At 44.3% G+C, this 16,959-nt stretch overlaps 1 protein-coding gene across 1 annotated transcript in view; it reads left to right on the top strand.

Annotated features, from left to right (window-relative positions):
* The window catches only part of LOC138853753 (insulin-like peptide receptor), a 183,233-nt gene that overhangs the window by 90,119 nt on the left and 76,155 nt on the right, over nucleotides 1-16,959 (top strand). The window contains exon 3 of the mRNA XM_070092244.1: nucleotides 4,794-4,939. Within this exon, the coding sequence (XP_069948345.1) occupies nucleotides 4,794-4,939 (146 nt within the window). The remainder of the gene's footprint in view (nucleotides 1-4,793; nucleotides 4,940-16,959) is intronic.

Here is a 16,959-nt window from a genome sequence, read left to right as displayed (position 1 = left end):
CTAGTCTTCCAGTTTTACTCTAGTCTTCCACCTTTCTCTAGTCTTTCAGCTCTACTCTAGTCTTCCAGCTCTTCTCTAGTCTTCCAGCTTTACTCTAATCTTCCACCTTTCTCTAGTCTTCCAGCTTTACTCTAGTCTTCCAGCTTTACTCTAGTCTTCCAGCTTTACTCTAGTCTTCCAGTTTTGCTCTAGTCTTCCACCTTTCTCTAGTCTTCCAGCTTTACTCTAGTCTTCCAGCTTTACTGTAGTCTTCCAGCTCTACTCTAGTCTTCCAGCTTTACTCTAGTCTTCCAGCTCTACTCTGGTCTTCCAGCTTTACTCTAGTCTTCAGCTTTACTCTAGTCTTCCAGCTTTACTCTAGTCTTCCAGCTTTACTCTAGTCTTCCAGCTTTACTCTAGTCTTCCAGCTTTACTCTAGTCTTCCAGTTTTACTCTAGTCTTCCACCTTTCTCTAGTCTTCCAGCTTTACTCTAGTCTTCCAGCTCTACTCTAGTCTTCCAGCTCTACTCTAGTCTTCCAGCTTTACTCTAGTCTTCCAGCTTTACTCTAGTCTTCCAGCTTTACTCTAGTCTTCCAGCTTTACTCTAGTCTTCCAGCTATACTCTAGTCTTCCAGCTATACTCTAGTCTTCCAGCTTTACTCTAGTCTTCCAGCTTTACTCTAGTCTTCCAGTTTTACTCTAGTCTTCCACCTTTCTCTAGTCTTCCAGCTTTACTTTAGTCTTCCAGCTCTACTCTAGTCTTCCAGCTTTACTCTAGTCTTCCAGCTTTACTCTAGTCTTCCAGCTTTACTCTAGTCTTCCAGCTTTACTCTAGTCTTCCAGCTATACTCTAGTCTTCCAGCTTTACTCTAGTCTTCCAGCTTTACTCTAGTCTTCCAGCTTTACTCTAGTCTTCCAGCTTTACTCTAGTCTTCCAGCTTTACTCTAGTCTTCCAGCTTTACTCTAGTCTTCCAGCTTTACTCTAGTCTTCCAGCTTTACTCTAGTCTTCCAGCTTTACTCTAGTCTTCCAGCTATACTCTAGTCTTCCAGCTTTACTCTAGTCTTCCAGCTTTACTCTAGTCTTCCAGCTTTACTCTAGTCTTCCAGCTTTACTCTAGTCTTCCAGCTTTACTCTAGTCTTCCAGCTTTACTCTAGTCTTCCAGCTTTACTGTAGTCTTCCAGCTTTACTCTAGTCTTCCAGCTTTACTCTAGTCTTCCAGCTTTACTCTAGTCTTCAGCTTTTCTTTAGTCTTCCAGCTTTACTCTAGTCTTCCAGCTTTACTCTAGTCTTCCAGCTTTACTCTAGTCTTCCAGCTTTACTCTAGTCTTCCAGCTTTACTGTAGTGTTCCAGCTTTTCTGTAGTGTTCCAGCTTTACTCTAGTCTTCCATCTCTACTCTAGTCTTCCAGCTTTACTCTAATCTTTCACCTTTCTCTAGTCTTCCAGCTTTACTCTAGTCTTCCAGCTTTACTCTAGTCTTCGAGCTTTACTCTAGTCTTCCAGTTTTACTCTAGTCTTCCATCTTTCTCAAGTCTTTCAGCTCTACTCTAGTCTTCCAGCTCTTCTCTAGTCTTTCTGCTTTACTCTAATCTTCCACCTTTCTCTAGTCTTCCAGCTTTATTCTAGTCTTCCAGCTTTACTCTAGTCTTCCAGCTTTACTCTAGTCTTTCAGTTTTACTCTAGTCTTCCACCTTTCTCTAGTCTTCCAGCTTTACTCTAGTCTTCCAGCTTTACTGTAGTCTTCCAGCTCTACTCTAGTCTTCCAGCTTTACTCTAGTCTTCGAGCTCTACTCTAGTCTTCCAGCTTTACTCTAGTCTTCCAGCTTTACTCTAGTCTTCCAGCTTTACTCTAGTCTTCCAGCTTTACTCTAGTCTTCCAGCTTTACTCTAGTCTTCCAGCTTTACTCTAGTCTTCCAGCTTTACTCTAGTCTTCCAGTTTTACTCTAGTCTTCCACCTTTCTCTAGTCTTCCAGCTTGACTCTTGTCTTCCAGCTCTACTCTAGTCTTCCAGCTTTACTCTAGTCTTCCAGCTCTACTCTAGTCTTCCAGCTTTACTCTAGTCTTCCAGCTTTACTCTAGTCTTCCAGCTTTAGTCTAGTCTTCCAGCTTTACTCTAGTCTTCCAGCTTTACTCTAGTCTTCCAGCTTTACTCTAGTCTTCCAGCTTTACTCTAGTCTTCCAGTTTTACTCTAGTCTTCCACCTTTCTCTAGTCTTCCAGCTTTACTCTAGTCTTCCAGCTCTACTCTAGTCTTCCAGCTTTACTCTAGTCTTCCAGCTCTACTCTAGTCTTCCAGCTTTACTCTAGTCTTCCAGCTTTAGTCTAGTCTTCCAGCTTTACTCTAGTCTTCCAGCTTTACTCTAGTCTTCCAGTTTTACTCTAGTCTTCCACCTTTCTCTAGTCTTTCAGCTCTACTCTAGTCTTCCAGCTCTTCTCTAGTCTTCCAGCTTTACTCTAATCTTCCACCTTTCTCTAGTCTTCCAGCTTTACTCTAGTCTTCCAGCTTTACTCTAGTCTTCCAGCTTTACTCTAGTCTTCCAGTTTTGCTCTAGTCTTCCACCTTTCTCTAGTCTTCCAGCTTTACTCTAGTCTTCCAGCTTTACTGTAGTCTTCCAGCTCTACTCTAGTCTTCCAGCTTTACTCTAGTCTTCCAGCTCTACTCTGGTCTTCCAGCTTTACTCTAGTCTTCCAGCTTTACTCTAGTCTTCCAGCTTTACTCTAGTCTTCCAGCTTTACTCTAGTCTTCCAGCTTTACTCTAGTCTTCCAGCTTTACTCTAGTCTTCCAGCTTTACTCTAGTCTTCCAGTTTTACTCTAGTCTTCCACCTTTCTCTAGTCTTCCAGCTTTACTCTAGTCTTCCAGCTCTACTCTAGTCTTCCAGCTCTACTCTAGTCTTCCAGCTTTACTCTAGTCTTCCAGCTTTACTCTAGTCTTCCAGCTTTACTCTAGTCTTCCAGCTTTACTCTAGTCTTCCAGCTATACTCTAGTCTTCCAGCTATACTCTAGTCTTCCAGCTTTACTCTAGTCTTCCAGCTTTACTCTAGTCTTCCAGATTTACTCTAGTCTTCCACCTTTCACTAGTCTTCCAGCTTTAATTTAGTCTTCCAGCTCTACTCTAGTCTTCCAGCTTTACTCTAGTCTTCAAGCTTTACTCTAGTCTTCCAGCTTTACTCTAGTCTTCCAGCTTTACTCTAATCTTCCAGCTATACTCTAGTCTTCCAGCTTTACTCTAGTCTTCCAGCTTTACTCTAGTCTTCCAGCTTTACTCTAGTCTTCCAGCTTTACTCTAGTCTTCCAGCTTTACTCTAGTCTTCCAGCTTTACTCTAGTCTTCCAGCTTTACTCTAGTCTTCCAGCTTTACTCTAGTCTTCCAGCTTTACTCTAGTCTTCCAGCTATACTCTAGTCTTCCAGCTTTACTCTAGTCTTCCAGCTTTACTCTAGTCTTCCAGCTTTACTCTAGTCTTCCAGCTTTACTCTAGTCTTCCAGCTTTACTCTAGTCTTCCAGCTTTACTCTAGTCTTCCAGCTTTACTCTAGTCTTCCAGCTTTACTCTAGTCTTCCAGCTATACTCTAGTCTTCCAGCTTTACTCTAGTCTTCCAGCTTTACTCTAGTCTTCCAGCTTTACTCTAGTCTTCCAGCTTTACTCTAGTCTTCCAGCTTTACTCTAGTCTTCCAGCTTTACTCTAGTCTTCCAGCTTTGTGAACAGAATATTCAAATTGTTTCTCTGTAACAATATTTACGAACCAATTCTTTCCCGCAATTGAATTGTAAACTGAATATTTTCTTTGTGCTATATATTGTATTTTTGGAGTCCAACACCTGCATCAGTAACCTGTTCGCTTTCAACACCTGCATCAGTAACGTGTTCGCTTTCAACACCTGCATCAGTAAGGTGTTCGCTTTCAACACCTGCATCAGTAAGGTGTTCGCTTTCAACACCTGCATCAGTAAGGTGTTCGCTTTCAACACCTGCATCAGTAAGGTGTTCGCTTTCAACACCTGCATCAGTAAGGTGTTCGCTGTCATATGCATATATTAGCATTTCCTCCTCTGTTTCCTACCGTCTGAAGAGGATCGCTGTTTGACGTAAAAATTCCCATTGTCCTCTTCAACTGCGTCTTCTTTTTTCTCAAAGTGGCCTTGAAATTTTGAAAAAAAAAATCAATGTATATAAAATATATTAATTATATAGTTAATTATATAATTAAATTACATAATTATATAATTAATTATATAATTAAATTAAAAAAATTAAATATATTAATTATATAATTCAAGTCAGTCTGCGACAATATTTAATATTGGTGATCGACACCATGGCCAGCCCTTCTAGGGCAGGGTGGGTGCCTGAGCCAGAGCTTGCAGCTCACAAGACTGCCATTCCCATTAGCCTCCTTGGGGCTGGGATGGAGGACCATAGAGGCCTAGCTTCTCTCTACGATCCCCGTGAGAGCGGGGAATGTGGCTAGGCCTGGAGACAGTTGGTCCCAAAGATGAGAGGGTACTTGTGTCTCCTCCCATGGGAGACTTAGGTCTCAGACACTCCCTAAGACAGGGAGTCAAGGCCGGGCCACCACTTGGAAAAGTCCCGGGCCGACAGAATACCGGAGAATCTTTAATAATAATAAATTAATATTGGTATTGCGTATTTTATATTTGTATATACTAGACCTGTAGATTTAATCCTAAAGTTACTGGTAATACATTATTTTGTGACCGTCATGCAGATGCCTCCTCTCCCAGAGTTTATTCAAGCTCTGGATCTCCGCTATTGTAAGTACTATCAAATACATGATATTTTTTTCAGTTTGTGGGACGATAGAGATTATTGGAAATGCCAGTTTACTGGAGCAGTACCAACTGTGTACCGTCATCGAGGGACACTTAAGAATCCAGCTTATTGATGACTACAACCCCACCTGGCCTCTACTCGGCCTCCCTAACCTCACACAGGTGAGACATCTGGCCTCTACCGGTCTCCCTAACCTCACACAGGTGAGGCAATGTATATTGTATATTCACAACTTAATCAATAGCTGGAAAGCAAACTTTACACTATGTATCGGTCCATCATGGATCATTCATTATTAAGTCGTAGATAATATTAATCAAATACCGACAGAAACCTCTCTCTCTCTCTCTCTCTCTCTCTCTCTCTCTCTCTCTCTCTCTCTCTCTCTCTCTCTCTCTCTCTGTCTATATATATATATATATATATATATATATATATATATATATATATATATATATATATATATATATATATATATATATATATATATATATATATATATATATATATATATATATATATATATATATATAGCCAAAGCTGTCGTTCACGAGGCATCTGCCGGGTGTGCCACAGGGAATGTGCACTCAATCCCACATCTGGCAACATCCGTGCACACAATGGATGTCTAGGCTCCAGGAGAGCTCCAAATGAGAACAACCAACAGCCTCCCCCAGCAGACAGGGCTGACAGCTACCGTGACTTCACCTCTACAGAGGACCTGAAATCTGCAATCAAATTAACATCCACCAGGACTCTGACACACATCCCCAAAGCAGCTCGCCCTCAAGCTGCTAGCAAATTCACTGACCTTCTGAAGAAAGTCAACGATGCTCCTTCAAACAACAGATCCTGGCACAACTTGCTGCTTTTTGGCAATGCTTGTTTGGCTGTCCCACCAAGGAGGAACAAGTCACTAGCAACACATGTTATTAGGGCAATAAATGCATTCCTAAGGGATGACAACCTCATCCGTCCCCCCCCTAGGGCGACAAACACCAGCCGGGCAAATGCCAACAACAGGACACCCGACACCTCAAAAATCAGAGCCCAAATTAGCAAAAAAATAGAAGAGGGTAATACTATTGGAGCTTTGAGACTTATAACCAGTGAGGATACCATCGCTTCCAAGGACGTCAGCATGGCGCAAGCTCTGAAGGACAAACATCCACCCAGGGCTCCCAGTACCAACATTGACCTCCCTGACATTGCAGCAGGCGAAGAACATCTAACCTTACAGGATGCTGATGTGTATAAAGCTGCTATGTCATTTCCACAGGGTTCAGCAGGAGGTTTCACCGGTTTAAGGCCTCAACACTTAAAACAAATACTCAATCCAGCACTTGGTGAGGTTTCAGAGAGGCTGCTGTCTGAACTCACCAAATTTTCCAACCTGTGCCTGGCTGGCGGTGTCCCAGAGGCCATCAGACCCTTTTTCTTTGGTGCCTCATTGTGTGCCCTCCGGAAAAAGGATGGCGGAATCAGGCCCATTGCAGTGGGTAACACCCTTCGGCGCCTAGTCGCCAAGGCTGCAGTAAGAAGGGTGAGTCAAGAGGCTGTTGCAATGCTGAAACCAACTCAGCTCGGTTTCGGCGTTCAACAGGGCTGTGAAGCAGCTGCCCACGCAGCACGAGTGTATATCAAAAACATGTCCTATGAAAAAGCCTTGGTCAAATTGGACTTTGCCAATGCTTTCAACTCAGTCAGAAGGGATGCTGCTCTCCAAGCAGTTTATAGAAACTTCCCTTCCCTTTATCCCTTCATAGAATCGTGTTATAGTGTGACTTCCAAACTATTGTTTGGGGACCATGAAATTGACTCGTGTGAGAGCGTGCAACAGGGGGACCCTCTCGCCCCCTTTCTATTTTGTTTGGTCATCAAGGAAGTCACGGAGGCACTCTCCAGTCAGCTCAATATCTGGTTCCTGGACGACGGTACCCTAGCTGGCACAACAGAATCTCTCCTAGAGGACATCAGTAAAATTAAAGACATGGGAGAAAGCCTGGACCTTTCTTTAAACCCCACCAAATGTGAAATAGTTTCTACCAATCAACAGATGATCCAGAATATTAGTGCCGTTTTACCAGGAGCACGAGCCATTGATCCAGCCAATAGCACTCTCCTCGGTGCTCCTCTTGGGTCCTATGCCATCGATCTGATCCTAGGAAAAAAAGTCTCAGACCTCCGGACGATGGAAAGCAGGATGAAAGACATTGACACACACGAAGCCTTCTACCTATTCACCAGGTGCCTGTCAATCCCAAAACTTACCTATTTTCTGAGATGCTCCCCAGCCTTCAGCAGTCCAAAACTCAAGGAATATGATTCTCTCCTGAAGGCCATGCTAGAGAATGTATTGAATCTTTCCCTTGACGATGGACAGTGGTTGCAAGCCTCACTTCCGGTCAGGCTTGGAGGGCTAGGAGTACGCAGATCCTCCCAGATTGCTCTACCAGCTTTCCTATCCTCTTCCATTGCATCAAACGAGTTGATAAGACAAATTCTTCCTGACACCCTCAGTGACTCAGCAGGAATAGAAGACCCTAGCTATGCCAGTGCCATCACCGAATGGGAGACTCTTGCTGCTCCAGCACCAAACCCTAGTGCAGCACTGGCTCACAAACAGTCAAGCTGGGATGGCCCAATTGCTGAAAAGGTGCTTGCCAACATGCTCAGGGCTGCAACATCAGATAGGGAGATTGCCCGTCTCCAGGATGTGAGTGCACCTCACTCCGGGGACTTCCTCCAAACAGTTCCCGTATCGGCAATGGGAACGCGACTCGACCCTAAGACCCTCCGTATTGCAGTGGCTCTGCGCCTTGCTGCCCCAATTCACACAGAATATATGTGTATTTGCGGCGAAGTGCAAGCAGACCAATACGGTCTACATGGTCTTAACTGTTCCAAAACCAAGGGCTGGCATGCAAGACACAATGAGGTCAACGACATCATTAAGAGAACCCTTGCTACAGCTGGATGCCCTGCCGAGAGGGAGCCACGATCACTTGCAGCAAACAATACCCACAACCCAGCAAACCGCCCCGACGGGATCACCATCTATCCTTGGAAGAATGGCAAGCTCTTAGCATGGGACTATACCTGTGTGTCCACACTGGCTGACACCTATATCCATCACAGTGTGGAGCGACAGGGAGGAGCTGCTGACCACAGGGAGGAGTACAAGATCAGCAAGTACAGGGACATTAGCCAACAGTATCAATTTGTTCCAGTGGGATCAGAGACCTTGGGATCATGGGGACATATAATTGAACAGTATTTAGATGAGGCTAAAGAGGTTTTTGTGGCATTTATGGATTTGGAAAAGGCGTATGACAGGGTGGATAGGGGGGCAATGTGGCAGATGTTGCAGGTGTATGGTGTAGGAGGTAGGTTACTGAAAGCAGTGAAGAGTTTTTACGAGGATAGTGAGGCTCAAGTTAGAATATGTAGGAAAGAGGGAGATTATTTCCCAGTAAAAGTAGGCCTTAGACAAGGATGTGTGATGTCACCATGGTTGTTCAACATATTTATAGATGGGTTGTAAGAGAAGTAAATGCGAGGGTCTTGGCAAGAGGTGTGGAGTTAAAAGATAAAGAATCACACATAAAGTGCGAGTTGTCACAGTTGCTCTTTGCTGATGACACTGTGCTCTTGGGTGATTCTGAAGAGAAGTTGCAGAGGTTGGTGGATGAATTTGGTAGGATGTGTAAAAGAAGAAAATTGAAAGTGAATACTGGAAAGAGTAAGGTTATGAGGATAACAAAATGATTGGTGATGAAAGATTGGATATCAGATTGGAGGGAGGGAGTATGGAGGAGGTGAATGTATTCAGATATTTGGGAGTGGACGTGTCAGCGGATGGGTCTATGAAAGATGAGGTGAATCATAGAATTGATGAGGGGAAAAGGGTGAGAGGTGCACTTAGGAGTCTGTGGAGACAAAGAACTTTGTCCTTGGAGGCAAAGAGGGGAATATATGAGAGTATAGTTTTACCAATGCTCTTATATGGGTGTGAAGCATGGGTGATGAATGTTGCAGCGAGGAGAAGGCTGGAGGCAGTGGAGATGTCATGTCTGAGGGCAATGTGTGGTGTGAATATAATGCAGAGAATTCGTAGTTTGGAAGTTAGGAGGAGGTGCGGGATTGCCAAAACTGTTGTCCAGAGGGCTGAGGAAGGGTTGTTGAGGTGGTTCGGACATGTAGAGAGAATGGAGCGAAACAGAATGACTTCAAGAGTGTATCAGTCTGTAGTGGAAGGAAGGCGGGGTAGGGGTCGGCCTAGGAAAGGTTGGAGAGAGGGGGTAAAGGAGGTTTTGTGTGCGAGGGGCTTGGACTTCCAGCGGGCATGCGTGAGCGTGTTTGATAGGAGTGAATGGAGACAAATGGTTTTTAATACTTGACGTGCTGTTGGAGTGTGAGCAAAGTAACATTTATGAAGGGATTCAGGGAAACCGGCAGGCCGGACTTGAGTCCTGGAGATGGGAAGTACAGTGCCTGCACTCTGAAGGAGGGGTGTTAATGTTGCAGTTTAAAAACTGTAGTGTAAAGCACCCTTCTGGCAAGACCGTGATGGAGTGAATGATGGTGAAAGTTTTTCTTTTTCGGGCCACCCTGCCTGGGTGGGAATCGGCCAGTGTGTTAATAATATATATATACTATATATATATAAACTATATATATAGTATATTATATTATATATATATATATATATATATATATATATATACTATATATATAGGTAGTAGGTTGGTAGACAGCACCCACCCAGGGAGGTACTACCGTCCTGCCAAGTGAGTATAAAACGAAAGCCTGTAATTGTTTTACATGATGGTAGGATTGCTGGTGTCTTTTGTCTGTCTCATAAATATGCAAGATTACAGGTACGTCTTGCTACTTCTACTTACACTTAGGTCACACTACACATACATGTACACGTTTATTTATACTCATTCATCTGAGTTTTCTTTGATTTTATCTTAGCAGTTCTTGGTCTTATTACTTTTCCTTTTATATCCATGGGGAAGTGGAATAAGAATCTTTCCTCCGTAAGCCATGCGTGTTGTAAAAGTCAACTAAAATGCCGGGAACAATGTGCTAGTAACCCTTTTTCCTGTACAGGTTACTGAAAAGAATAAGAAGAAAATAGCCAAAGTGGGAAGTCTGAATGTTCGTGGATGTTGTGCTAATGATAAGAAAGAGATGATTGTGGATATTATGAATGAGAAGAAAATTGGATGTCCTGGCTTTAAGTGAAACAAAGCTGAAGGGGCTGGGAGAGTTTCAGTAGAGAGAAGCAAACGAGATTAGGTCAGGGGTTTCAAATAAAGGAGGAGCAATAACGCTGAAGAATAAGCAATGGCATGAAAAGAGGGAGTATAAATGTGTTAAGTCAATGATTGTGTGGAGTAAAATGAAGTTGGATGTGAAACGTGTGTTATAGTAAGCGTATATGCACCTGGAGAAGAAAGAAGTGTAAAGGAGAGAGAGAGGTTTTGAGAAATGTTGAGAGAGTGTGTGGGGAGTTTTGAAGCAAGTGTGAGAGTACTTGTGGTTGGGGATTTCAATGTTAAAGTGGGTAAAAATGTTGTGGAGGGAATAGTAGGTAAATTTGGGGTGCCTGGGGTAAATGAAAATGGGGAGCCTTTAATTGAGCTATGTGTAGAAAGAGGTTTGGTAATAAGTAATATATATTTTATGAAAAAGAGGATAAATAAATATACAAGGTATGATGTAGCACGTAATGAAAGTAGTTTGTTAGATTATGTATTGTGGATGAAAGGTTGATGGGTAGGCTCCAGGACGTACACGTTTATAGAAGGGCAACTGATATACCGGATCATTATCTAGTTGTAGCTACAGTTAGAGTAAGAGCTAGATGGAACAAAAGGAAAATGACAACAACAACTAAGAGAGAGGTGAAAGTGTATAAACTAAGGGAGGAAGAAGTTCTGGTGAGATATAAGCAACTATTGGCAGAAAGGTGGACTGGTGCAAGTATGAGTAGTGGGGAAACGTTATGCAGGTTTCCCCACATCCCCTGCCCTGTTCACTTAGCAGTAAGTAGGTACCTGGGTGTTAGTTGACAGCTAGTAGCCCTACCGCTAAGCTTAGTGATGGCTAGTAGCCCTACCACTAAGCATAGTGACGGCTAGTAATCCTACCACTCAGGTTAGAGACGGCTAGCAAGAGACGGCTGTGAAGACAAAGACATTAGTTGCGAATCAAGCTTTCTTTGGGATTACATTTCACTCTGTGTAGAGGTTTGTCATGACATGATGCTCTACGCTGACTGAAATGTCCTCTCAGTAAAGGCTTGTTGTGTCTCTCCTGGCCAGTTTACAGCAAGTGAACTTTGTCATGGCAAGTACAGTACACCTTGACCAGTACACCTTGACTAGTACACCTTGACTAGTACACCTTGACCAGTACACCTTGACCAGTACACCTTGACTAGTACACCTTGACCAGTACACCTTGACCATTATACAATGACCAGTACACCTTGACCATTATACAATGACCAGTACACCTTGACCATTATACAATGACCAGTACACCTTGACCATTATACAATGACCAGTACACCTTGACCATTATACAATGACCAGTACACCTTGACCATTATACAATGACCAGTACACCTTGACCAGTACACCTTGACCAGTACACCTTGACCAGTATACCATGACCAGTATACCATGACCAGTATACCTTGACCAGTATACAATGTCCAGTATACCTTGACCAGTACACCTTGACGAGTACACCTTGACCAGTACACCTTGACCAGTACACCTTGACCAGTACACCTTGACCAGTACACCTTGACAAGTACACCTTGACCATTATACAATGACCAGTACACCTTGACCAGTACACCTTGACCAGTACACCTTGACCAGTACACCTTGACCAGTACACCTTGACCATTATACAATGACCAGTACACCTTGACCATTATACAATGACCAGTACACCTTGACCAGTACACCTTGACCATTATACAATGACCAGTACACCTTGACCAGTACACCTTGACCAGTACACCTTGACCAGTACACCTTGACCATTATACAATGACCAGTACACCTTGACCAGTACACCTTGACCAGTACACCTTGACCAGTATACCATGACCAGTATACCATGACCAGTATACCTTGACCAGTATACAATGTCCAGTATACCTTAACCAGTACACCTTGACGAGTACACCTTGACGAGTACACTTTGACCATTATACCTTGATCAGTATACCATGACCAGTATACCTTGACCAGTATACCTTGACCAGTATACCTTGACCAGTATACCATGACCAGTATACCTTGACCAGTATACCTTGACCAGTATACCATGACCAGTATACCTTGACCAGTATACCTTGACCAGTATACCATGACCAGTACAACTTGACCAGTATACCTTGACCAGTATACCTTGACCAGTATACCATGACCAGTATACCTTGACCAGTATACCTTGACCAGTATACCTTGACCAGTATACCTTGACCAGTATACCTTGACCAGTACACCTTAACCAGTATACCATGACCAGTATACCTTGACCAGTATACCTTGACCAGTATACCATGACCAGTACAACTTGACCAGTACACCTTGACCAGTACAGCTTGACCAGTATACCTTGACCAGTATACCATGACCAGTACAACTTGACCAGTACACCTTGACCAGTACAGCTTGACCAGTATACCTTGACCAGTATACCATGACCAGTACACCTTGACCAGTACACCTTGACCAGTACACCTTGACCAGTATACCTTGACCAGTACACCTTGACCAGTACACCTTGACCAGTACACCTTGACCAGTACACCTTGACCAGTACACCTTGACCAGTATACCTTGACCAGTACACCTTGACCAGTACACCTTGACCAGTACACCTTGACCAGTACACCTTGACCAGTACACCTTGACCAGTGCACCTTGATCAGTACACCTTGACCAGTACACCTTGACCAGTGCACCTTGACCAGTACACCTTGACCAGTACACCTTGACCAGTGCACCTTGACCAGTACACCTTGACCAGTGCACCTTGATCAGTACACCTTGACCAGTACACCTTGACCAGTGCACCTTGACCAGTACACCTTGATCAGTACACCTTGACCAGTACAACTTGATCAGTACACCTTGACCAGTGCACCTTGACCAGTACACCTTGACCAGTACACCTTGACCAGTACACCTTGACCAGTACACCTTGACCAGTGCACCTTGACCAGTACACCTTGATCAGTACACCTTGACCAGTATACCTTGACCAGTATACCATGACCAGTACACCTTGACCAGTACACCTTGACCAGTACACCTTGACCAGTATACCTTGACCAGTACACCTTGACCAGTACACCTTGACCAGTATACCTTGACCAGTATACCATGACCAGTACATCTTGGCGAGTACACCTTGACCAGTACACCTTGACCAGTATACCTTGACCAGTATAACATGACCAGTACACCTTGACCAGTATACGTTGACCAGTACACCTTGATCAGTACACCTTGACCAGTACACCTTGACCAGTATACCTTGACCAGTATAACATGACCAGTACACCTTGACCAGTATACGTTGACCAGTACACCTTAACCAGTACACACTGACCAGTACACCTTGACAAGTACACCCTGACCAGTATACCTTGACCAGTATACCATGACCAGTACACCTTGACCAGAACCCCTTGACCAGTATACCTTGACCAGTACACCTTGACCACTATACCTTGACCAGTATACCATGACCAGTACACCTTGACCAGTACACCTTTACCAGTACACCTTGACCAGTACAACTTGCCCAGTACGTCTTGACCAGTACACCCTGACCAGCACACCTTGATCAGTATACCCTGACTAGTACACCTTGACCAGTACACCTTGATCAGTACTTCTCGACCTGTATACCTTGACCAGTGTACAATGACCAGTGCACCTTGACCAGAACACTATGAACAGTACATCTTGACCAGTACACCTTAACAAATATATCTTGAACAGTATGCCATGACCAGTACACCTTGACCATTACACCTTGACTAGTACTCCTTGACCAGTACACTCTGACCAGTACACCTTGACCAGTACACCCTGACCAGTACACCTTGACGAGTACACCTTGACCATTACACCTTGGCCAGTACACTCTGACCAGTACACCTTGACCAGTACACCCTGACCAGTACACCTAGACGAGTACACCTTGACCATTACACCTTGGCCAGTATACCTTTACCAGTACACCCTGACCAGTACTCTTTGACCAGTTTACCTTGACCAGTATACCATGACCAGTACACCTTGACCAGTATACCTTGACCAGTATACCATGACCAGTATACCATGACCAGTACACCTTGACCAGTATACCTTGACCAGTATACCATGACCAGTATACCATGACCAGTACACCTTGACCAGTACACCTTGACCAGTATACCTTGACCAGTATACCATGACCAGTATACCTTGACCAGTATACCTTGACCAGTATACCATGACCAGTACACCTTGACCAGTACACCTTGACCAGTACAGCTTGACCAGTATACCTTGACCAGTATACCTTGACCAGTACACCCTGACCAGTACTCTTTGACCAGTTTACCTTGACCAGTATACCATGACCAGTACACCTTGACCAGTACACCTTGAGTAGTACACCTTGACCAGTACACCTTGATCAGTATCCTTGACCTGTGCAACTTGACCAGTACACCTTGACCAGTATCATTTACCAGTACAACTTGACCAGTGCACCTTGACCAGTACTTCCTGACTAGTAACCTTGACTATTACAACTTGACCAGTACACCTTGACCAGTACACCTTGACCAGTACACCTTGACCAGTACATCTTGACCAGTACTCCTTGACCAGTACACCCTGAAGAGTATACCAGTATACATGGTGTGGTGTGGGCTTGATCCACCGTCCATTAAAGTCGTCATGCTGCTCTCTGACTGACTCAGCGCCAGGGTATGAGAGGTAATCATCTCTGATCAGAGGAAATAAGAGATGCTGAGCAGGAATCAACTGCTGGGATGATGATGGTGCTTGATTATGCTATTGAATCAGTATTATACCCTGGCAGTGATGGGTGTCTTATTATTGGTGAAGGGTTCTTGATCCCAGGATCCTTCAAGGGTAGTGTCTTGTTGGTGAAGGGTTCTTGATCCCAGGATCCTTCAAGGGTAGTGTCTTGTTGGTGAAGGGTTCTTGATCCCAGGATCCTTCAAGGGTATTGTCTTGTTGTTGGTGCAGGGTTCTTGATCCCAGGATCCTTCAAGGGTATTGTCTTGTTCTTGGTGAGGGGTTCTTGATCCCAGGATCGCTCAAGGGTAGTGTCTTGTTGGTGAAGGGTTCTTGATCCCAGGATCGTTCAAGGGTAGTGTCTTGTTGGTGAGGGGTTCTTGATCCCAGGAGCGTTCAAGGGTAGTGTCTTGTTGGTGAAGGAATCTTGATCCCAGGATCCTTCAAGGGTAGTGTCTTGTTGTTGGTGAGGGGTTCTTGATCTCAGAATCCTTCAAGGATAGTGTCTTGTTGGTGAAGGGTTTTTGATCCCAAGACCCTTCAAGGGTAGTGTCTTGTTGGTGAAGGGTTCTTGATCCCAGGATCCTTCAAGGGTAGTGTCTTGTTGTTTGCGAGGGGTTCTTGATCTCAGGTGCAGGGTTCTTGATCCCAGGATCCTTCAAGGGTATTGTCTTGTTGTTGGTGAGGGGTTCTTGATCTCAGGATCCTTCAAGGGTAGTGTCTTTTTGCTGGTGAAGGGTTCTTGATCCCGTGATCCTTCTAGGGTAGTGTCTTGTTGGTGCAGGGTTCTTGATCCCAGGGTCCTTCAAGGGTAGTGTCTTGTTGGTGAAGGGTTCTTGATCCCAGGATCCTTCAAGGGTAGTGTCTTGTTGTTGATGCAGGGTTCTTGATCCCAGGATCCTTCAAGGGTAGTGTCTTGTTGTTGATGCAGGGTTCTTGATCCCAGGATCCTTCAAGAGTAGTGTCTTGTTGTTGATGCAGGGTTCTTGATCCCAGGATCCTTCAAGGGTAGTGTCTTGTTGTTGATGCAGGGTTCTTGATCCCAGGATCCTTCAAGGGTAGTGTCTTGTTGTTGATGCAGGGTTCTTGATCCCAGGATCGTTCAAGGGTAGTGTCTTGTTGTTGATGCAGGGTTCTTGATCCCAGGATCGTTCAAGGGTAGTGTCGTGTTGTTGATGCAGGGTTCTTGATCCCAGGATCCTTCAAGGGTAGTGTCTTGTTGTTGATGCAGGGTTCTTGATCCCAGGATCCTTCAAGGGTAGTGTCTTGTTGTTGATGCAGGGTTCTTGATCCCAGGATCGTTCAAGGGTAGTGTCTTGTTGTTGATGCAGGGTTCTTGATCCCAGGATCGTTCAAGGGTAGTGTCTTGTTGTTGATGCAGGGTTCTTGATCCCAGGATCGTTCAAGGGTAGTGTCGTTTTGTTGATGCAGGGTTCTTGATCCCAGGATCGTTCAAGGGTAGTGTCGTGTTGTTGATGCAGGGTTCTTGATCCCAGGATCCTTCAAGGGTAGTGTCTTGTTGTTGATGCAGGGTTCTTGATCCCAGGATCCTTCAAGGGTAGTGTCTTGTTGTTGATGCAGGGTTCTTGATCCCAGGATCCTTCAAGGGTAGTGTCTTGTTGTTGATGCAGGGTTCTTGATCCCAGGATCGTTCAAGGGTAGTGTCTTGTTGTTGATGCAGGGTTCTTGATCCCAGGATCGTTCAAGGGTAGTGTCTTGTTGTTGATGCAGGGTTCTTGATCCCAGGATCGTTCAAGGGTAGTGTCTTGTTGTTGATGCAGGGTTCTTGATCCCAGGATCGTTCAAGGGTAGTGTCGTTTTGTTGATGCAGGGTTCTTGATCCCAGGATCGTTCAAGGGTAGTGTCGTTTTGTTGATGCAGGGTTCTTGATCCCAGGATCCTTTGTTTAACCTGTGTTAAAAACGTAATATTGTGAGTGCATTAAGTCATCCTGTATTAAATAATGCAGTGTTACACTGTCTGACATCATCTGTTATTATTATACTTCTGTATTTAACCTTCACGAAGTCAGAGACAGCAGGATATACCCTTCATTTATGAAGTCAGAGAAGCAGGATATACCCTTCATTTATGAAGTCAGAGAG

Source organism: Cherax quadricarinatus, chromosome 39, assembly GCF_038502225.1.
Source record: "Cherax quadricarinatus isolate ZL_2023a chromosome 39, ASM3850222v1, whole genome shotgun sequence".
In the NCBI taxonomy this organism is placed as follows: Eukaryota; Metazoa; Arthropoda; class Malacostraca; order Decapoda; family Parastacidae; genus Cherax; species Cherax quadricarinatus.
Note: the sequence above shows the minus strand (reverse complement) of the source record. Positions and strands in the feature narration are given on the sequence as shown.